General features: G+C 43.6%; 1 protein-coding gene across 1 annotated transcript in view; it reads right to left on the reverse strand.

Moving 5' to 3' along the window:
* Window positions 1-20529, reverse strand: part of LOC149433902 (NACHT, LRR and PYD domains-containing protein 3-like) — a 32942-nt gene extending 12413 nt beyond the window's left edge. Inside the window, exons 1-3 of the mRNA XM_089664292.1 lie at window positions 20400-20529; window positions 12363-12484; window positions 9411-9571 (exon numbers count right to left, since the gene is read on the reverse strand). Of these exons, the coding sequence (XP_089520418.1) occupies window positions 9411-9571; window positions 12363-12426 (225 nt within the window). The 5' untranslated portion in view covers window positions 12427-12484; window positions 20400-20529. The remainder of the gene's footprint in view (window positions 1-9410; window positions 9572-12362; window positions 12485-20399) is intronic.
* Window positions 20530-22301: the final 1772 nt, after the last annotated feature.

The following is a 22301-nucleotide window of genomic DNA, read 5'->3' on the forward strand; positions in this document are numbered from 1 at the left end:
TTCACTATATCCGCTCTCCCCGGACCCTGCATTCACTATATCCGCTCTCCCCGGACCCTGCATTCACTATATCCGCTCTCCCCGGACCCTGCATTCACTATATCCGCTCTCCCCAGACCCTGCATTCACTATATCCGCTCTCCCCCGACCCCGCATTCACTATATCTGCTCTCCCCGGACCCCGCATTCACTATATCCGCTCTCCCCGGACCCCGCATTCACTATATCCGCTCTCCCCGGACCCCGCATTCACTATATCCGCTCTCCCCGGACCCCGCATTCACTATATCTGCTCTCCCCAGACCTGCATTCACTATATCTGCTCTCCCCGGACCCTGCATTCACTATATCTGCTCTCCCTGGACCCTGCATTCACTATATCTGCTCTCCCGGACCCTGCATTCACTATATCTGCTCTCCCCAGACCCTGCATTCACTATATCTGCTCTCCCCAGACCTGCATTTACCATATCAGGTTTCAGAAATCAGAGAATTCTGAACATGGAGGTGATTATCTCACTTCTTATTCACTTTTACACGGAGTTGATTATAAAGCATGTGGTCAGCAGGTCAAGCAAAGACATAATGATCACTCGGCTGACTTTTTTTTTTATACCTTTTTTGTATATTTTAACCACTTCATTCCCGGGCACTTTTACCCCCTTCCTGCCCAGGCCAATTTTCAGGTTTCAGCACTATCATAGTTTGAATGACAATTGCGCGGTCATACAACATTGTACCCAAACTAAAATTTTAACATTTTCTTCACACAACTAGAGCTTTCTTTTGGTGGTATTTAATCACCGCTGGGGTTTCTATTTTTTGCTAAAATAACAAAAAAAGACCGAAAATTTTGAAAAACAAAAAAACACAGTTTTCTTTATTTCTTTCATAGAAGTTTGCAAATAAATAATTGTTCTTCATAAATTTAGGCCAAGATGTATTCTGCTACATGTCTTTGGTGAAAATACCCCAAATCAGTATTTATTATTAAGTCTGTAGGAAGTTATAGAGTTCACAAACTATGGGATATATCTGAAAATTGATCAATCCTGAAGTACTGACAGCCAATCTAATTTCTTGAGGTCCAAGAATGTCAGAACAGCACAGATATCCCCCAAATGAGCCCTTTTTCAGAGTAGACAGTCCGACATATTTCATAACAGGCATGGCGAGTTTTTTGAAGTTGTAATTTTGTCATAATTTTTCGGAAAATGAAGAAATTAAAAAAATGATTTTCACTATTTTTTTTTACATACTGTCACCAGTGCAGTACAGCATCATCATATAACTGGCATGGCGGTGATCAGGGACACTGACTGGTGACAGTATGAAAAAAAAAAAATTGATAATTTTTTTTAATTGTTTTATTATTTTTAATTTTTAATTATATTTTTCTTTTTTTTAAGATTTTTTTTCATATTTCACGATGACCAAAGTAGTATAATGTTACCATAGTAACATTGTACTACTTTGGGGAAATGATCGGTATTTTTGTTATGTTACACAATTTGCTTATAGCAAAGAATTACTTTGCTATAAGCAAGCATTTACCTGAATGAAAGTGATTCATTCAGGATTTTTTTTTTCTTAATTGTGATTTGGCAACAGCTAATCACATGACACAGCTGGGCTGTGATTGGCCCAGCTTGTGCATGTGATCGCTGTGACCATTCACAGCTAGACACACTTGTATACAATGGATGGCATGAAATGAAGCCATCCATTGTATACAACTGTCATATGACCTGTTGTGATTGGTCACAGCAGGTCACATGGTACTGGCAACGGGGCCGGTACACAGATCTGTAATCGGCCGTGTCCGAGGTACACGGCCGGTGACAGATTGCGCTGCAGTGCGGCCCTTCGGACATGCGCGTTCCTGTAAGGATGACATATGGCATCCACCCGGAGGGATAAGCTGTTCACCCGGCCGCCATCTGGCTATAGTTAACCTCTTGCCGCCCTGCCACTGTATATATACGTGTGCAGGGCGGCACTGGGGCGCAAAACCACGGTTTAAACCGGGTTCCGCGCTCCCGACGTTTTCGCTGGCAGGGGGAGCGCGCGGCGCGCTCCCGCCGACTCGCAGGTGACACCATTTGATCCCGGAAGGATCAATCATTAGATTTCAGCCAGTGATGTCTGGCTGAAATCAGATGATCGGTCCCCGTCCTATCCTGTCCTGTGTTGACATTTACACAGGACAGGATATGATGTCATTCTTCTCTGCCTGGACACATTCCGTTCCAGACAGAGAAGAAGACATACTAACAGTGAGTAAAACAGCAAATACCCACAGTTAGAACACACCTAGGACACATTTAACCCCCTGACCCCCCCCCCCAGTTAACCCCTTCACTGCCCTGTCACCAGTGTCACTGATCAGTGAATCGATTTTTACTGATCACTGTATCAGTGTCGCTGGCGACTTCCGATAGTGTTAGCGCCCCTCCCAGATAGCGCCAGTTTGCCCGCCAGTACACCAGTAATCCCATTTAACCCCTTGATCGCCCCCCACCCCCCCCAGTTAACCCCTTCACTGCCCTGTCACCAGTGTCATTGATTACAGTGAACAGATTTTTACTGATCACTGTATTAGTGTCACTGGTGACTTCCGATAGTGTTAGCGCCCCTCCCATATAGCGCCAGTTTGCCCGCTAATGCACGGGATTTTTTTTACCAAAAACATGTAGCAGAATACATTTTGGCTTAAATTTATGACTAACTTTGAGTTTACAATATATTTTTTATAGCTGAAAGTAGAAAATATTGTTTTTTTTCAAAATTTTGTGTTTTTTTTGTTTATAGCGCAAAAAATAAAAAGCGCACAGATGATAAAATACCATCAAAAGAAAGCTCTATTTGTGTGAAAAAAAGGACGTAAATTTCGTTTGGGTACAGCATTGCATGACCGCGCAATTATCATTTGAATTAGTGCAGCGCCATACAGCAAAAAAAGGCCTGGTCATTAAGGGGGGTAAATCCTCAGGAGCTCAAGTGGGTAAATTACATTTTTGTTTCTTTTTCTAATTTTTTAAAAGCTTTATATTCTAGATGCTACAAAACATCCATTCATTGTTGCCAGGCCAAACGTGGATGTGTGAGACACAAATGCCAGTCATGCTCATAGCTTTCAAAAGAAACATTTTTAATTTTTTTTTTATAATTTTGAGACAATTTTTGATAAAATTTCGCAGCAAAAGTTAGCCGATATTTGCTGCTCGGCCCCAATAAACATGCAGAGAGCGATAGGAAGAGGTATCATCCACATGGAAGAAAAATATATTTGAAATATATTTTAAAAATATTCTTCCCAAATATATTGACATATATTTGAAATATTACAATTTTGGCCGTATTCAGTATGTATTTCAAAATATATTTCAATACATATATGTATATTGCAAAGTAATATTATAAAAGCGCCACACTCTTATCACTCTAAAGCAGCAAATTCCTACTTCAAAAAACTCACATGAATCTCTTGATGGTACAAATAGAAAAAAAAAGGAATGCGCTAAACAGTCATCTACACAAAACTATATGTGAATAAATGAAAAGTGTCCATAAATAAATGTCCAAAAATTGTCTCAAATTCAAGTGATATCAAAAAACACCGTGCCAAATCCACCACCAAAGAAAGTTGGGTCACTCACCAGAGCTCAATGCTGATCAACATATGGACCAGCAAAAACGCTTCTGCTCTGGGAGCAAATAAATACTGATCCAGTTCTTAGATGCGATGTTCTGCAACCACGCAATAGCCCATAGAGTAGATAGTCACCATTCAATATATGCGTAGATTCCAGGGATATTATGTCACCTTTTTATTATATATCTCCAAAGGGACCATATTTAAAAGTAAAAGAAAAAGATCATGGTGCAGCCAGTTTAAAAACCATCAAACACTTTAATGTATAAATTGCACTCACAAGTAGGGTGTCTACACCGACACCAGTATATAGGCATAAACTCAGGCAGAAGGTATCTCGATACACTGCTCACCGCCACTCACTGCAGTTCCCCCGCTCAAAACTCAGAGCTGTTCACAGACGTCGGCATCCAGCAGGCCACGCCCTACGCGTTTCATCACTAACGGCGTCCTCACGGGGCGGTCTGGATATGGACGTCAGATCAGTGTAACATATACCACCCGCAATCTGCATCGCGGCACAGCTCAACCAATCACAATGTTGTAAATCTTAATATGCATCTCGGGTCATCAAGCATAGAAACAAAGTATCCAGTTCCCCAAAATAAAACTGAACACTCCGTTCTATTATATATAGCGCTTTCAATATATGGTTGCTTGTTTCTTGTTGCTGGTTTCATTGAAAGCGCTATATATAATAGAACGGAGTGTTCAGTTTTATTTTGGGGAACTGGATACTTTGTTTCTATGCTTGATGACCAGAGATGCATATTAAGATTTCCCTGCTGCCACTCACTTCCAAGGTCCTTGAGCGCTTAGTCTACGACCGCCTAAGCGCCCACCTAACTGACATCAACCTCCTTGATCCACTACAGTCCGACTTCCGTCCCCTACACACCACCGAAACCGCCCTCCTCAAAATCACCAACGACCTACTAACCACCAAAGCCAAAGGCGACTACTCTGTCCTCCTTCTCCTGGACCTCTCCGCGGCCTTTGACACAGTTGACCACCCCCTCCTCCTTAATAAACTACTCTCCCTTGGCATCAGAGACTCCTCTCTCTCCTGGTTCTCCTCTTACCTATCCCGACGCTCCTTCAGCGTTTCCTACAATGGTGCCACCTCCCCTTCCCTCCCCCTCTCTGTTGGGGTCCCCCAGGGCTCTGTCCTTGGACCCCTTCTCTTCTCCATCTACACCTCCTCCCTTGGCAAACTCATACACTCCCACAGCTTCAACTACCACCTCTACGCTGATGACACTCAAATTTACCTCTCCACCCCTCACCTCACCCCCACATTCTCCGCCCGCATCACTCACCTCCTAAACAACATCTCTGACTGGATGTCGCTCCATTTCCTCAAGCTTAACCTCCCCAAAACCGAGCTTCTCATCTTTCCCTCTCCCCGCACCCCCCCCATCCTATCCATCACTACCAACAACACCACCATCAATCCCGCCCCGCAAGCCAAAGTCCTTGGCGTCTTTCTGGACTCAAACCTTTCCTTCCAACCTCATGTCAAATCGCTTACAAACACATTCAGGCTCCACCTCCGGAACATCGCCAAAGTACGCTCCTTCCTTACCCCAGACACCACTAAACTACTCGTACACTCCCTGATTATCTCACGCCTCGACTACTGCAACTCCCTCCTCACCGGCCTACCCCAGTGCAAGCTCTCCCCGCTTCAGACCATCGTGAACTCAGCGGCCAGACTCATCCACCTCACCAGCCGCTTCACCTCTGCCACCCCTCTCTGCCTCTCCCTCCACTGGCTCCCTATTGCCCAACGCATCAAATTCAAACTGCTCACTCTGACCAACAAAGCCATTCACAACACTGCCCCTAACTACCTTACCATACTGATTCCCAAGTACCACCCTACCCGTAACCTTCGCTCTTCACAGGACCTCCTATCTTGCTCCCTGGTCTCCTCCTCCCATGCACGATTGCAAGACTTCTCCAGGTCCTCCCCCATCCTCTAGAACTCACTACCCCAATCCATCAGACTGCCACCTTCCCTCCTCACCTTCAGGCGCTCCCTGAAAACCCACCTCTTCAGGGAAGCCTACCCCACCCTCACCTAACAGCCGCTGCCCTTCCCTCCTCCTACCACTCCATCCCCCACAGCCACTTCCTCCTGTACCACTACCCCCTCCCTCCTAGATTGTAAGCTCGAAAGAGTAGGGCCCTCGAACGCCTCGTGTGCTGTTTGTTGTTGCTGTACTGTTTCATGTATTGTCCCCCCCCTCTATTGTACAGCGCTGAGCAAACCCTTTGGCGCTATATAAACTCGATGTAATAATAATAATAATAATAATAATAATTTGAGAGACAATTTTTGGACATTTATTTATTTATGGACACTTTTCATTTATTCACATATAGTTTTGTGTAGATGACTGTTTAGTGCATTCCTTTTTTTTTCTATATATGTATACTGCATGTTGAAATTCATTTTTTATATATTACAAAATATATGAAATATATTTTTAAAAATATATATTTTTTAAATATTTTCTTCAGATTTTTTTTACATATTAAAAAGTCATTTTAACATAGATTTGTAAATGCATTCCAAAAATGTAGATTAAATGTATTTTTAAAGACATACAGTATATTTGAAAATGTATTTTTAAAAATAGTTTTCATATATTTTGTAGTAAAAACGCATTTCAACATGCAATATATTTATATATTTATTGAAATATATTTTGAAATATATTGAATATGGACAAAATTGTAGTATTTCAAATATAAGTCAATATATTTGGGAAGAATATTTTTAAAACATATTTAAAATATATTTTTATTCCATATGGGCATGTCTAACATGTATATGGAGATATGGATGTGAGGCTTTTGTGATGTGAAAAGAAACTACATAACACCGCGGATAACGTACTCACACAGCCATCTTTGCGGTTTAACCTCCCTGGCGGTATTCCCGAGTGTAGCTCGGGGTAAAGTTTCAGAACCACAAGCGATAACCCCCCCGAGCTACACTAGAGAATACCGTGCAGAGTTGCTCCGAAATCCCTCGATCACTTACCTTGTCCTGCACTCCCGCGATGTCACCCCTGCAGTGTCCCCGGCAATGTAATCCGGCAGATGACGTCATCTGGGTTCCGTCCCCTGCGAGCGTTGGGACGTATGGGGGACGGAACGGCGGGAAATTTGAAAATGACAAAAAGTGACATTCACTAAAATCACTTAGTAAAACATTACTGTATCAAATCATTTCACATACATTTTGTCCCGAGTGCTTTGTCCGGTGCCCTGCCTGCATTTTTACTGTTCTTTCTGCCTGGAAACTGAGAAACGTCCATGGCGTCCAAAAAGCGTCCCTTTAGGTCAGACACGGTTTTAGACCGGCTAGAGAACAGCGATAGTAAATTAGAACCACTTGCAGAATTGAGTGATAATGATTCGTGGGGGAAATTCATAAGACACTGAAGACGATTCTGCGACTTTGCTCAGTGATGTGTGAACTTGGCGCTCTATTTCACATTTCAGTGTTTTTGGTTTGATTATATTATTGAATTACATTTATTATTATTATTATATTATTATTTTTTCTGAGTATTTATTAAATTATAATTTATGATTTCGCATTTCAAATTTTAACATACCCAGGATGTTTACTAGACTCTTGCTTGGACAGATTTCAGTGAGTTATTCCTAAAAATTACAGGTCTATAATATAAAATGCCAACTTTCCATGCAAAATAATGGTACCGCTTTCAGCACCAAAAATCTGAAATAATCATACCGCCAGGGAGGTTAAAAAAAAAAAAAATAATTACCGCATTTTTTGCTCCATAAGACACACTTTTTTCCCCCAAAAAAAGGGGGGGAAATGTCAGTGCGTCTTATGGAGCGAATATGGAGCGGCCGGTCCGGTATTTCCGCCGCCACCGTGTCAGAATACCGGGCCGGCTGCTCAGCTCTCCTCTGCAGCAGGACCTTACCTGTTCCTCGGTCCAGCGCTGTGCAGTCTTCCCGCACCGGCAACTTTAGTGTGAGCACCCGGCTGTGACAACCGGGTGTCCACTGCGCATGCACAAGAAGCGCTGTGCTTTGTGAATGGTCCGGCGTCTTCTGGGACACATGACAGATCAACTCCATGGGCCATTTACAAAGTGCAGCACTTCTCGTGCCCGCGCAGTGGAAACCTGGCGCAGCCAGGTGCCTGCACTAAAGAGGACAACTGCGCGGAAGTGGAAGCGGGTACCTGTCAAATTCAGGTACCCGCTCCCCCTTCCTCCCCAAAGGTCCACAGTCTCTTGGTCATCCCTGTACTGTCTGCAATCTCTTGGTCATCCCTGTACTGTCTGCAGTCTCTGGTCATCCCTGTACTGTCTGCAGTCTCTGGTCATCCCTGTACTGTCTGCAGTCTCTGGTCATCCCTGTACTGTCTGCAGTCTCTGGTCATCCCTGTACTGTCTGCAGTCTCTGGTCATCTCCTGTACTGTGTCCGCAGTCTCTGGTCATCCCCTGTACTGTGTCCGCAGTCTCTGGTCATCCCCTGTACTGTGTCCGCAGTCTCTGTTCATCCCCTGTACTGTGTCGGCAGTCTCTATTCATCCCCTATGCTGTGTCCGCAGTCTCTGGTCATCCCCTGTACTGTGTCCGCAGTCTCTATTCATCCCCTGTGCTGTGTCCGCAGTCTCTATTCATCCCCTGTGCTGTGTCCGCAGTCTCTATTCATCCCCTGTACTGTGTCCGCAGTCTCTGGTCATCCCCTGTACTGTGTCCGCAGTCTCTATTCATCCCCTGTACTGTGTCCGCAGTCTCTGGTCATCTCCTGTACTGTGTCTGCAGTCTCTGGTCATCTCCTGTACTGTGTCTGCAGTCTCTGGTCATCTCCTGTACTGTGTCCGCAGTCTCTGGTCATCTCCTGTACCATGTCCACATACTCTGGTCATCTCCTGTAGTATGTCTGCAGTCTCTGGTCATCTCCTGTACTGTGTCCGCAGTCTCTGGTCATCTCCTGTACTGTGTCCGCAGTCTCTGGTCATCTCCTGTACTATGTCCACATAATCTGGTCATCTCCTGTAGTATGTCTGCAGTCTCTGGTCATCTCCTGTACTGTGTCCGCAGTCTCTGGTCATCTCCTGTACCATGCCCGCATACTCTGGTCATCTCCTGTAGTATGTCTGCAGTCTCTGGTCATCTCCTGTACTGTGTCCGCAGTCTCTGGTCATCTCCTGTACTGTGTCTGCAGTCTCTGGTCATCTCCTGTACTATGTCTGCAGTCTCTGGTCATCTCCTGTACTGTGTCCGCAGTCTCTGGTCATCTCCTGTACTATGTCTGCAGTCTCTGGTCACCCCCTGTACTATGTCCGCAGTCTCTGGTCATCTCCTGTACTGTCTGCAGTCTCTGGTCATCCCCTGTACTATGTCCGCAGTCTCTGGTCATCTCCTGTACTGTGTCTGCAGTCCATTGGTTCAGAATGTTTTTTTTCTCCTCTAAAACCTAGGTGCGTCTTATGGTCAGGTGCGTCTTATGGAGCAAAAAATACGGTATATTCTGGTGGCAACAGTTGTGTAAATGGCTTTAAAAGTTGTATGCGGGATGTAATGAAGTGCTGATATGATCACATTTATCTTGTGGATTTATTATAAAGTTCAGTTATTTATGATCAGTATGGAGTGATTTGGTGTACAATTATAAAGGATTGGGTGTTTTATATGGAGCTCCCCTGTACCACACATACTGTATTTTACTGTATGAAATGTAGAAATATCTTACATCCGTGTTTAAAACTTCCCGAGATTGTAGTTCTACCAGGATGGAATGAGGGTTCATGTTCTCCAGGATGCAGGTCAGATCATCTCTGTAATACTCGTGTATCCTCCTCAGTGATGGATCGTCATACACAGACAGCTGACGGCGGAAGTTTCTGATGTCATCTAGAAAAGCAGAGAGAATCACATTTTCTGGCCTTCCTAAAACCAGCTTTATAAATGCTGTGAATTTACTTCCACCACAAACTTTTACTTCTATGCTGGATCAATGCTCTGCAATTGGAGGGATGTAACAAATAGTAGGCCCGGAGCAAAAAAAAAAAAAAAAAGCGCAGGGAGGACATGACTAGGGGGAATAGAGGGACAACAGAGGGTTAAATGATGGGTAGGAAGTTTTTGGGGATTATGGCTTACTTTATTGGATGAGGGATGTTGGGGAGGGTCTCCCAGGGAGTAAAAGGAGTGTCTGACCTCAGGAAGTCCAGTGGGGGAATTTTGGAAGAAGAAGAAGCTTCTCACCCTCCCTCCCTCCCCTTCGTGCTTTGGCTTGGATTGCCACGGCAGCCTTGGCGGTGGTTGGTCTTTGGAGGAGGAAAGAATTCTGGATGGAGACAGATTCGGGACCCATTAGTGGTATGGGGACCTCGGTACATTCCAAGTGGTTGACTCGGAATAGGTAAAATGGTGGTCACTGCGGATAAGTAGGGTTAACTCAAAGCCGGTGTGTTGCGGCTGGGGAGAAGTAGGATTGTCCCTGAGCCGGTGGGTTGCGGCTGGGGATAAGTAGGGTTTTCCCCGAGCCGGTGGGTTGCGGCTGGGTATAAGTAGGATTGTCCCTGAGCCGGTGGGTTGAGGCTGGGGATAAGTAGGATTGTCCCCGAGCCGGTGGGTTGCGGCTGGAGATGAGTAGAATTGTCCCCAAGCCGGTGGGTTGCGACTGGAGATGAGTAGAATTGTCCCCAAGCCGGTGGGTTGCGGCTGGAGATAAGTAGGGTTTTTCTCCGAGCCAGTGGGTTGCGGCTGGGTATAAGTAGGATTGTCCCTGAGCCGGTGGGTTGAGGCTGGGGATAAGTAGGATTGTCCCCGAGCCGGTGGGTTGCGGCTGGAGATGAGTAGAATTGTCCCCAAGCCGGTGGGTTGCGGCTGGAGATAAGTAGGGTTTCCCCAAGCCAGTGGGTTGCGGCTGGGTATAAGTAGGATTGTCCCTGAGCCGGTGGGTTGCGGCTGGAGATGAGTAGAATTGTCCCCAAGCCGGTGGGTTGCGGCTGGAGATAAGTAGGATTGTCCCCGAGCCGGTGGGTTGCGGCTGGGGATATGTAAGATTGTCCTGGAGCCGGTGGGTTGCGGTTGGGGATAAGTAAGTTTGTACCCGAGCCAGTATGTTGCAGCTGGGGGCCTAAGTTGAAGGAATGTTTTCCGCAAAAGTGAAGTTGGATTTATGGCCCTCAAATGACCACCACATTTTTCCTCTGTTTATAATTTGGAATGTTATTTATGTTGAAATCATTTATTGGTTAATAAAAGGCTGCTGTGGCTATTTTGACTCCAAAATCTTGGTTTGTGTATTTTGTATATCTGGGTCGGTGGAGGGTGGGGCCTAGCAGGCTGGGTTAGGTTGGAAGGCGTATATTCTACCCTTGTCATGACATTTCTATAAGGAGCACAGGAGGTGGGGATCACTATAAGGACCATTACATGAATTGCCCTGTGATTGGGGATTTATATTTGTACATCCCAAGCCAACCAACTATGAATCCTTACTGATCTACGGTTATGCTTACCATGATTATGAAAAAAATAATTGTGTGAGACTAAGGCAAGAAACATCTGGAAATTGCAAGAATGGAAACAATGTTGTATATAAAAAGTTTAATTTGTGTATATTTGATCAAAATTGTCTTTATGAAACCGTTTGTTCTGTTTTTGTTTTTCAGGGTGAGCATAGGTGGCGGTGAAAGGGACAGTGTGAAGGGATTGGATAGGAGAACTATGTTGGTGTAGGGAGAGTTATTGTAGGGGTAGTTTGAAGTCTGAGAATGAAGGTGGATTCGGGATTTTCTGTATATGTTAAATTTTACTTAACCGCTTCCTGTCTGCCTTATAGTAGAAGTACTGCTACAGGGCGGCATGGGTGCGCAAAATCACGTATATATGTGATTTTGCATTCCCGGGTAGGGGGCACGTGCAAATGCTGCGAGCAACCTACCCGTGCCCCCATTTTCGGTCTCGGCTGTCAATCACCAGGTCCTGCCCTGTGATTACTCGTCGGCGCCCGGTGATTGCCGAGTATCTCCGACGGGGGAGAACTGTTTGTACACAAAACAGTTCTCTACCCTGTCAGCTCCTGCACACTGCTTTGCATGGCTCTGCATAGCACAGCCATACAAAGCAGTGTGCTTACAGTAAAGCACACACACAGAGCAGTATTTAAAACAGCACACAGTTAACCCTTTGATCGCCCCAGATGTTAACCCCTTCCTGCCCAGTGCCATTAGTACAGTGTCAGTGCTTTTTATTAGCGCTGATCACTGTATTGGTGTCACTGGGGATTTCAGTGACACCAAGTAAGTTCCCCCCAGTGTCAGAATGCCCGCTGCAGTCCTGCTATAAGTTGGGATTTGCAGGCTGGCTTGCAAGTTAGAGCTGGGAATTTTTTTAGCAGTGGTGGGCTTCCTGTATTGGTGTCACTGGGGATGTCAGTGACACCAAGTAAGTTCCCCCCAGTGTCAGAATGCCCGACGCAGTCCCGCTATAAGTTGGGATTTGCAGGCTGCCTGGCAAGTTAGAGCTGGGAATTTTTTTTAGGAGGGGTGGGCTCCCTCAGGTCCACATGACCTTTAGATGAGTTTTAGATATGGACATTTGTAGAGAGGGTTCCCTGAGACCGAACATTATTTCAAGGGTTCCTCTGTGTTTAAAAGGTTGAGAAAGGCTGATATATATATAAAAGGCAAACCGTGACTGATCTCTTGATTATCAGGAGCGATGCCTCTTCTCTGGCATCTCCAACTCTCCGCCATCTTTTTTTATTACTCTTAGTTTGTTTTACAGCCGAATTCCAGTCATGCCACGGAACACCTAGACACAGAGATACATTGTGACTAATGGCTACTAGGTTGTCCAGATCCCCCACAAGAAGTAAGATGTCTGAGACTTCATTTCCTGATGCAGATTAAAATGTCTATGGAACTTTTTTTTTTTTTAATATATATATCCAAAACTAAAAACCGGAGACAAACCGCTTTTTCCAAACTCCAGGCAGCTATAGTAGACAGAAAAAAATAAAGCTTTGTAGTTATTAACACTCGTCCATCATTAAATGAACATTTTAAATGCAAGCAATGTTGTAAGAATTGAAACAAAACATGAAATTTGGACTCTTCAAACACTAAAAAAAAGATTTCATATCTCTGTACTAATAGACTCCTGATGTGTCACTCCTGCTGTGCTATGATAGCAATAAAGATAGATAAAAACAAATAAAAAAATTTAACCACTTGCCCTCCTGAGGATTTCCCCCCCTTCCTGACCAGGCCATTGTTTATGGCGCTGCGTTACTTTAACTGACAATTGCGTGGTCATACAACACTGCACCTGAATTAAATTTAAGTCCCTTTTTGACCCTTAAAAAAAAAACCCTATATTTTTTGACTTTTTGCTGTTAAATATGTCCAGTTAAAAAAATGTAAAAGATGAAATTATACATGTTGATCATATCCCTTATGTATTATACATGGAGATCATATCCCCCCTTATATATTATACATGGAGATCATATCCCCCCCTTATGTATTATACATGGAGATCATATCCCCCTTATGTATTATACATGGAGATCATATCCCCCCTTATGTATTATACATGGAGATCATATCCCCCTTATGTATTATACATTGTGATCATATCCCCCCTTATGTATTATACATGGAGATCATATCCCCCCTTATGTATTATACATGGTGATCATATCCCCCTTATGTATTATACATGGATATCATATCCCCCCTTATATATTATACATGGAGATCATATCCCCCCTTATGTATTATACATGGAGATCATATCCCCCTTATGTATTATACATGGAGATCATATCCCCCTTATGTATTATACATGGAGATCATATCCCCCTTATGTATTATACATGGAGATCATATCCCCCCTTATGTATTATACATGGAGATCATATCCCCCCTTATGTATTATACATGGAGATCATATCCCCCCCTTATGTATTATACATGGAGATCATATCCACCCTTATATATTATACATGATGATCATATCCCCCCCCTTATGTAATATACATGAAGATCATATCCCCCTTATGTATTATACATGGAGATCATATCCCCCCTTATATATTATACATGATGATCATATCCCCCCCTTATGTAATATACATGAAGATCATATCCCCCTTATGTATTATACATGGAGATCATATCCCCCCTTATGTATTATACATGGAGATCATATCCCCCTTATGTATTATACATGGAGATCATATCCCCCCTTATGTATTATACATGATGATCATATCCCCCTTATATATTATACATGATTATCATATCCCCCCCTTATATATTATACATGAATATCATATCCCCCCTTATGTATTATACATGATGATCATATCCCCCTTATGTATTATACATGATGATCATATCCCCCATTATGTATTATACATGGAGATCATATCCCCCCCCCTTATGTATTATACATGGTGATCATATCCTCCCCTTATATATTATACATGATTATCATATCCCCCCTTATATATTATACATGATGATCATATCCCCCCTTATATATTATACATGATGATCATATCCCCCCCTTATATATTATACATGGTGATCATATCCTCCCCTTATATATTATACATGATGATCATATCCCCCCCTTATATATTATACATGATGATCATATCCCCCCCTTATATATTATACATGATGATCATATCCCCCCCTTATATATTATACATGGTGATCATATCCCCCTTATGTATTATACATGAAGATCATATCCCCCCTTATGTATTATACATGAAGATCATATCCCCCCTTATGTATTATACATGGTGATCATATCCCCCCTTATGTATTATACATGGAGATCATATCCGCCCCTTATGTATTATACATGGAGATCATATCCCCCCTTATATATTATACATGGAGATCATATCCCCCCTTATGTATTATACATGGTGATCATATTCCCCCTTATGTATTATACATGGTGATCATATCCCCCCTTATGTATTATACATGGTGATCATATCCGCCCCTTATGTATTATACATGGAGATCATATCCCCCCTTATGTATTATACATGGTGATCATATTCCCCCTTATGTATTATACATGGTGATCATATCCCCCCCTTATGTATTATACATGGTGATCATATCCCCCCCTTATGTATTATACATGGAGATCATATCCCCCCTTATGTATTATACATGGAGATCATATCCCCCCTTATGTATTATACATGGAGATCATATCCCCCTTATGTATTATACATGGAGATCATATCCCCCCTTATGTATTATACATGGAGATCATATCCCCCCTTATGTATTATACATGGAGATCATATCTCCCCCTTATGTATTATACATGGAGATCATATCTCCCCCTTATGTATTATACATGGAGATCATATCCCCCCCTTATGTATTATACATGGAGATCATATCCCCCCTTATATATTATACATGGAGATCATATCCCCCTTATGTATTATACATGGAGATCATATCCCCCCTTTATGTATTATACATGGTGATCATATCCCCCCTTATGTATTATACATGGAGATCATATCCCCCCTTATGTATTATACATGGAGATCATATCCCCCCTTATGTATTATACATGGTGATCATATCCCCCCTTATCTATTATACATGGAGATCATATCCCCCCTTATGCATTATACATGGAGATCATATCCCCCCCCTTTATGTATTATACATGGAGATCATATCCCCCCTTATGTATTATACATGGTGATCATACCCCCCCTTATGTATTATACATGGAGATCATATCCCCCCTTAATCTCCTCTTCTCAGAGAGGATACTTTCAGTTCCTCTAACCTTTCCTCATATCTCAGCCGCTCCATGCATCTTATCCGTTTAGTTGCCCTTCTCTGTACTTTCTCCAGTTCCCCAATGTTCTTTTTGTGTATTGGAGCCCAAAACTGAACTGCATATTCCAGATGAGGTCTTACTAATGATTTGTACGGGGGGGGGGGATGATATCTCTCTCTGGAGTCTATACCTCTCCTAATACAAGAGAGGATTTTTCTTGCATTAGAACCCGCAGCTTGGCATTGCATGCCATTATTAAGCTTGTGATCTACCAGAATCCCCAGATCCTTCTCCACCATTGACCCCCCAGTTGTACCCCCCCCTAGTATGTATGATGCATGCATAATCTTAGCCCCCAAGTGCAGAACCTTACATTTATCAACATTAAACCTCATTTTCTGCATAGTTGCCCAATTACACAGAGCATTGAGGTCGGCTTGTAAGTTGGAGACATCCTGTGAGGACGTTATTCCCCGGCACAGCTTGGTGTCATCTGCAAAGACTTAAATGGGATTTATAATCCCAGACCCTATATTGGTTATAAATATATTGGCTCCTGCTGCTGCCAATCAAATTCTGTAATAAGGGAGCATGGGGTGGGGCCGTGCCACGCTATCAATGTCAATATTTGCTGGCAGGGTGGCTCAGGAGCGAGCCTTCACAAGTGCTTCCATAGAGAGCAGCTTTCTATGGGGGGCAACCACCAAACAGTAGGAGCCAGGAGCACAGCGGGGAACCCTAAAAGAGGAAAATGGGGCCTGCTTCGTGCAAAACCATTACACAGAGCAGGTAAGTATGACATGTTAGCTATTTTATTTTAAGAAATTACATTTTTACAATCACTTTAATTACTTCCCGCCGTAGGTTGTCATCTCGGTATCAAAGTTTGCATCTGGCGATAGGCTTTTATGTAGATGTAAGGCTATCGAGCCACTCGATTACTTCTACAGGTAGCAGAAGGGGTTCCTCCCCAGAGGTGGGCTCTCCCATCTTATCAAGGAGCCCAGTAAGGTGACATTGGCTTCCAGGCTGATGTTGTTCCTCCCACTGTGTGATGTCAGAAAGCGGAAGAGACAAGGAATTGCCACTTCCAGTCTCAGTGTGATCAGATGCTTTGGAGGGCAGAGGAGAGATCTGGGGTCTAATAGACTCCAGATCTATCCATAAAGAGGACCTGTCACAGCCCATTCTGTCACAAGGGATGTGTAAATTAAAAATTAAATAAAATGTAAATAAAAAATACATTTGAAAGCACCCCAATACCCCTGTGCTCATGTGCAAAGGCATCGGTCCCACATGTATATGTAAACATCAATTACACCACACATGTGGGGTATCACAGCGAACGTCGGAGCGAGAGCAATAATTCTAGGGCCTGACCTCCTGAGTAACTCTAATTTGGCAACCTCTAAAGGCTATTAAATCATTGAGTATGGATAATATAATGTACCGTAGTTTGTCGCCGTTCCATGGGCATGCACGACTTTAAAGCGTGACATGTTTGGTATCTATTTACTTGGCATAACATCATATTTTATATTTTACAAAAAAAAAAAAACGGATAATATCTTGTTTTTGTGTGCACTGAAATTCATAAAAGTGTAATTTTTCAAAATAAAAATTGTGTTTGAAAAACTGCTGCACAAATACCATGTGACATAAAAAATTGTAACAGTCACAATTGGTCTGGGCAGCAAGTGGTTAGGATATGTTCTTATTTACTAAACAAGAACATCGAGTAAATAGAAAATGTAAAATCTTTCTTTCTCTCTTTCGTTCTTCTTTCAACCTTGCGGGCACTGCAGGATTTCAGTCCTTGTCGGCGTAGTGTGTTACCAATTGTTTTCTTGGTGACTGTGGTTCCAGCTGCCTGGAGATCATTGACAAGATCCTCACGTGTAGTTCTGGGATGATTCCTCACTGTTCTCATGATCATTGACACTCCACGAGGTGAGATCTTGCATGGTGCACCAGACTTAGGGAGACTGTCAGTTGTTTTGTGTTTCTTCCATTTGTGAATGATTGCACCAACTGTTGTCACCTTCTCACCAAGCTGCTTGGCCATAGTTTGGTAGCCCAGTCCAGCCTTGTGTAGGTCTACAATCTTGTCCCTGACATCCTTGGACAGCTCTTTGGTCTTTGCCATGATGGAGAGTTTGGAATCTGATGGTTTGATTGCTCCTGTGGACAGGTGTCTTTTATACAGGTAACAAAATGAGATTAGCAGCACTCCCTTTAAGAGACTGCTTCTAATCTCAGCTTGTTACCTGTATGAAAGACACCTGGTAGCCATAAATCCTGATGAATGATAGGGGATCAAATACTTATTTCCATCATGAACATGCAGATCAGTCATCATTTGTTAGATGCATTTCTGCTGAATTTGTTTTTGCTATTCTGTCTCTCAGTGTTACAATACACCTATCAGGGGCAGACTGACAACTCATGGGGCCCCCTCCCCCGGGCAATAGGGGATCATGGGGCCCCTGTGTCCTTGCCCACACTCAAAAAAGCCTACCAGGGGCCAAGGGCATTTCATGGGGCCCTCTACTGCCCCCGGGCCCTCGGGCATTGCCAGAGTTCTCGAATGGTCAGTCCGCCCCTGACACCTACCATTCGATTTTTAGACCGATCATTTTTTTGTGAGTGGGCAAACATTCAAAATCAGCAGGGGAGAAAATACGCATTTCCTTCACTGTATATGAAACAAGATGCATCAAATACATGGTGTATATACTGTATATATGCACACACATATATATACACACACATGGCATCGTTAATGCTAATGCGCACAGAGTGATTAGGGTGTGCCCAGGCACAATCGACACACCCTCCTGCGCACTCCTATGATTATCCCCCTACATGTCCAAAGTCTGAGTCTTATCTCAGTGTCTTCAATAAAATGCAATTAGAGCTGTTTCTGGACATTCTCCCAGTTCATGGTACAGCTTAGTATCATCATCTGGTTAAATGTTTCTTTGTGACTTCGGTAAGTCACAATTAAAGGAGTATTAAAGTCATGTTCATTACATTAAAGTAGAACTTTAGGCAAAACTCTTTTTTTTCTTTTTGGATAGAGTAAGCGAAAGTTATAACCCCGGTCAGATTTTTATTTTTTTTTGCCCCATTGTAGAGATTTCCCTTCACTTCCTGTGCGATAGTCCAAAAGGAAGTGAGAGTAAATCCCCTGCAGATTAATTGAATTTCTTGAGGACCCCCAGGTCACCAGAATTAGTGTCCCCATTGATTTCCCCTCTATTATTTTTCTGGGGACAAGCCAAAATTTGGAATTTTCTTTTACTTTCAATGATAATGGTAAACGGGACAAATAGAGGGAGAATCTCCTTAACAGGGGAACAGACAGCAATAAAACTGACAGGGGTTCTAATCCATCTCTAAAAAAAAAAGTTTTGCCTTTAGAAGATCCCGCCCCCCCTTCCTGACCAGGCCATTTTTTGCGATACGGCGCTGCGTTACTTAAACTGACAATTGCGTGGTCATACAACGCTGCACCCAAATGAAATTTACGTCCTTTTTTTCCCTCACAAATAGAGCTTATGGTATTTGATCGCCTCTGCGGTTTTTATTTTTTGTGCTATAAACAAAAAAAGAGCAACAATTTTGAGTTAAAAAAAAATTATTTTGATGTTTTGCTATAAAATATGTCCAGTTTAAAAATGTAAAAAATCAAATTACGTCATAAATTTAGGCCGAAATGTATTCTGCTCCATGTCTTTGCTAAAAAATATCCCAATACGTGTAAATGAATTGGTTGAAAGTTAGAGCGTTTACAAATGGCGGTATATACAGTGGGATTTTTTTTTTTTATACTAGTCATGCCGGCAATCAGTGACTTATAGTGGGACTGCAGTGGACATTCTGACACTGGGGGGGGGGACTGACTAACTGCCACTGACACCAATACAGTGATATAAAATATGGACCTTGCTTTGTGCACTGGTGTGCAGTCATGTTGGAACAGGAAGGGGACATCCCCAAACTCTTCCCACAAAGTTGGGAGCATGAAATTGTCCAAAATGTCTTGGTATGCTGACAACTTAAGAGTTCCCTTCACTGGAACTAGGGGGCCAAGCCCAACCCCTGAAGATGGACCCCACACCATAATCCTCCCTCCACCAAACTTTACACTTGGCACAATGCCATCAGGCAAGTACCGTTCTCATGGCAACCACCAAACCCAGACACGTCCATTGGATTGCCAGACAGAGAAGTGTGATTGGTCCCTCGAGAGAACACGTCTCCACTGCTCTAGAGTCCAGTGGCGGCGTGCTTTACACCACGGCATCTGACGCTTTGCATTGCACTTGGTGATGGAAGGCTTGGATGCAGCTGCTCGGCCATGGAAACCCATTCCGTGAAGCTCTCTACGCACTGTTGTGCTCATCTGAAGGCCACACCAAGTTTGGAGGCCTTTAGTTATTGACTCTGCAGACAGTTGGTGACTTCTGCGCACTGTGCGCTTCAGCATGCGCTGACCCCGCTCTGTCATGTGACGTGGCCTACCACTTGGTGGCTGAGTTGCTGTTGTTCCCAGTTGCTTCCACTTTGTTATAATCCCACTAACAGTTGAGTGTGGAATATTTAGTAGCCAGGAAAAGTCACGGATGGACTTATTGCACAGGTGGCCACCTTTAATGGGACCACGCTTGGAGTCACTGAGCTCCTGAGAGCGACCCATTCTTTCACCAATGTTTGTAGAAGCAGTCTGCATGCCTAGGGGCTTGATTGTATACACCTGTGGCCATGGAGGGGATTGGAACACCTGAATCCAATGATTTGGAGGACTGGCCCAATACTTTTGGCAAAATAGTGTATACATATACAATAATAATCTGTATATCAGAAGAGTGAGAACTATTCCTACCTGTTGGATCAGCTCCAGGACGCAGACGGAGGAGGATACGGAAGAGAGCGGTGACTGATTACTATGGAAAACAAAGTCATAAACCGCCTACAAGGTGAACCTTGCTCTCTAAGAGTGAGAGATGGATTCAGTCTTCTTCTGTAGAAACGAAAACAAAAGAAACGTCTAAAATTTACACAAATTTACACAAATTGATTCTCTGAACTGCGTAACAACAATTTGTTCATGGATAAACACACTAAAGAGTCTGTGGTATAGCAGCAATTATTGCAATTGGAGATGAATGGTAGAGGGGTGGATGAAGAGTTGGATGGAACGTGGTTCACCTCTGCAGCTCCTGTCAGATCTGGGCAGGATCACCTCATAAAGCGAAAAACACTTTTATTGAAAGCATCATACTAAGGCCCCTTTCACACTGACGGTCCAATCAGGTCCGCCTGTTAGTTTTTTAGGTGAACCCGATCGGACCATCCATAGCTCTCCATTCATAGAGCCCTTTTCATAGGTGGAAGCTAATGTGCAGCTTCTATGAATGAAGGAGCTGGTGGAAAGGGCAGGTATGGTCAGAACTCTTGATGAGCGTCTATGAAAGGTCCAATCAATTGTATTAACTCCCACATCACTGGAAGATTACTGCTGGGTGGATCTTCATGGGGTGCAGAGGAATGAAAATTTCAACTAAGAGCAGCACAAGGGACACTTCTCATTTAAGTATTTACCTTATGCTGATTGAAAGAAAAAAATAACTAAACTTTGGCTTTAAAGTTGTGAGGACCCTCCAGCTTGTTCCCAGACAGGTTTAGTGTCCGCATTGTCGGGTTATTTCTTATTCCAGATGCCAAGTGGGGGCAGGAACTGTCTGTCAGCAGATTACTCTTCAATCTGTAGAAGAGAAGAACAGGGATGTTCAATTCCTATCGCCCGACCCCTGGGACATGTAGTTCCGGGCACCAGGCAGGTAGTTGTTATCCTCCTTTAGCCCTGCTGCAGGCAAGCAGCGAACTCATCTGTCAGGTGAAGCCATCGATGGCAGCGCTGCCGCCAATTGCTTTCATACAGTGCCAGCCTCTCCATGCCCCGGGTGTGAGGTTTCCCAGGCTCCGCTTGCCTATCTGCAGGCCCGGCTCGCCGACAGCTAGAGGGGAAGGAGAAGCCCACAGTGTCAGCCTCTCCCCCGCTATATGTCCCGGCTCCACTTGCCCATCTGCGGACCCGAGACTGGTTTGGTGGGTGCCGCGGGATGTGGTATAGGGGAGGGAGGAGGAGAGCGGACACATCCGCTCCACTCCCCTCCCCTCCTTCTCCTGATCCGGAGGTGATGTGACATCACTTCCGGTTCCCCGTTCGACAGATTCCCAGTCTTTGAGGCCGGGAAAGAATGTAGTGCAGTGCGATGTGCACCACATTACATTAAGTGTAGTACAGGGGAGACATGCAGGGTCTTTTAGAACCTGGATGTCTCAAACAAGAGAACCTGTCACCAAAAATTATCACAAAGGGGACCTTTTGTCCCGTATGTGATTTAAGAAAAAAAAGTTAATTAAACTTTTTTTTTTTTAATGGAAGTTACACCCAAGCATACAACACCCCCAAATGTTTCAAGGCCCCCCCACCCCACATATATACGCAAACACGAACGTAAAAGCACATGCTTGGACGCCTACACTACACATGAAAACGATGATTGCAATACACGTTGCATATCGCCGCACACGCCAGAATGAGAGCAATAATTCTAGCACCAGACCTCCTCCATACACTATACTGATGACCTATAAGGGGCTTTAAAAGTGTTGCCTATAGAAAATAAAGGGTACTAAAATTTGCTGCCGTTTCACGAGTGCACGCAAATTTAAGGTTTGACATGTTGGATATCTATTTACTCGCTGTAACCTCATCTTT

Source organism: Staurois parvus, unplaced genomic scaffold, assembly GCF_062004578.1.
Source record: "Staurois parvus isolate SC_StPar_1 unplaced genomic scaffold, SC_StPar_1.0 ptg001879l, whole genome shotgun sequence".
Lineage (NCBI taxonomy): Eukaryota > Metazoa > Chordata > Amphibia > Anura > Ranidae > Staurois > Staurois parvus.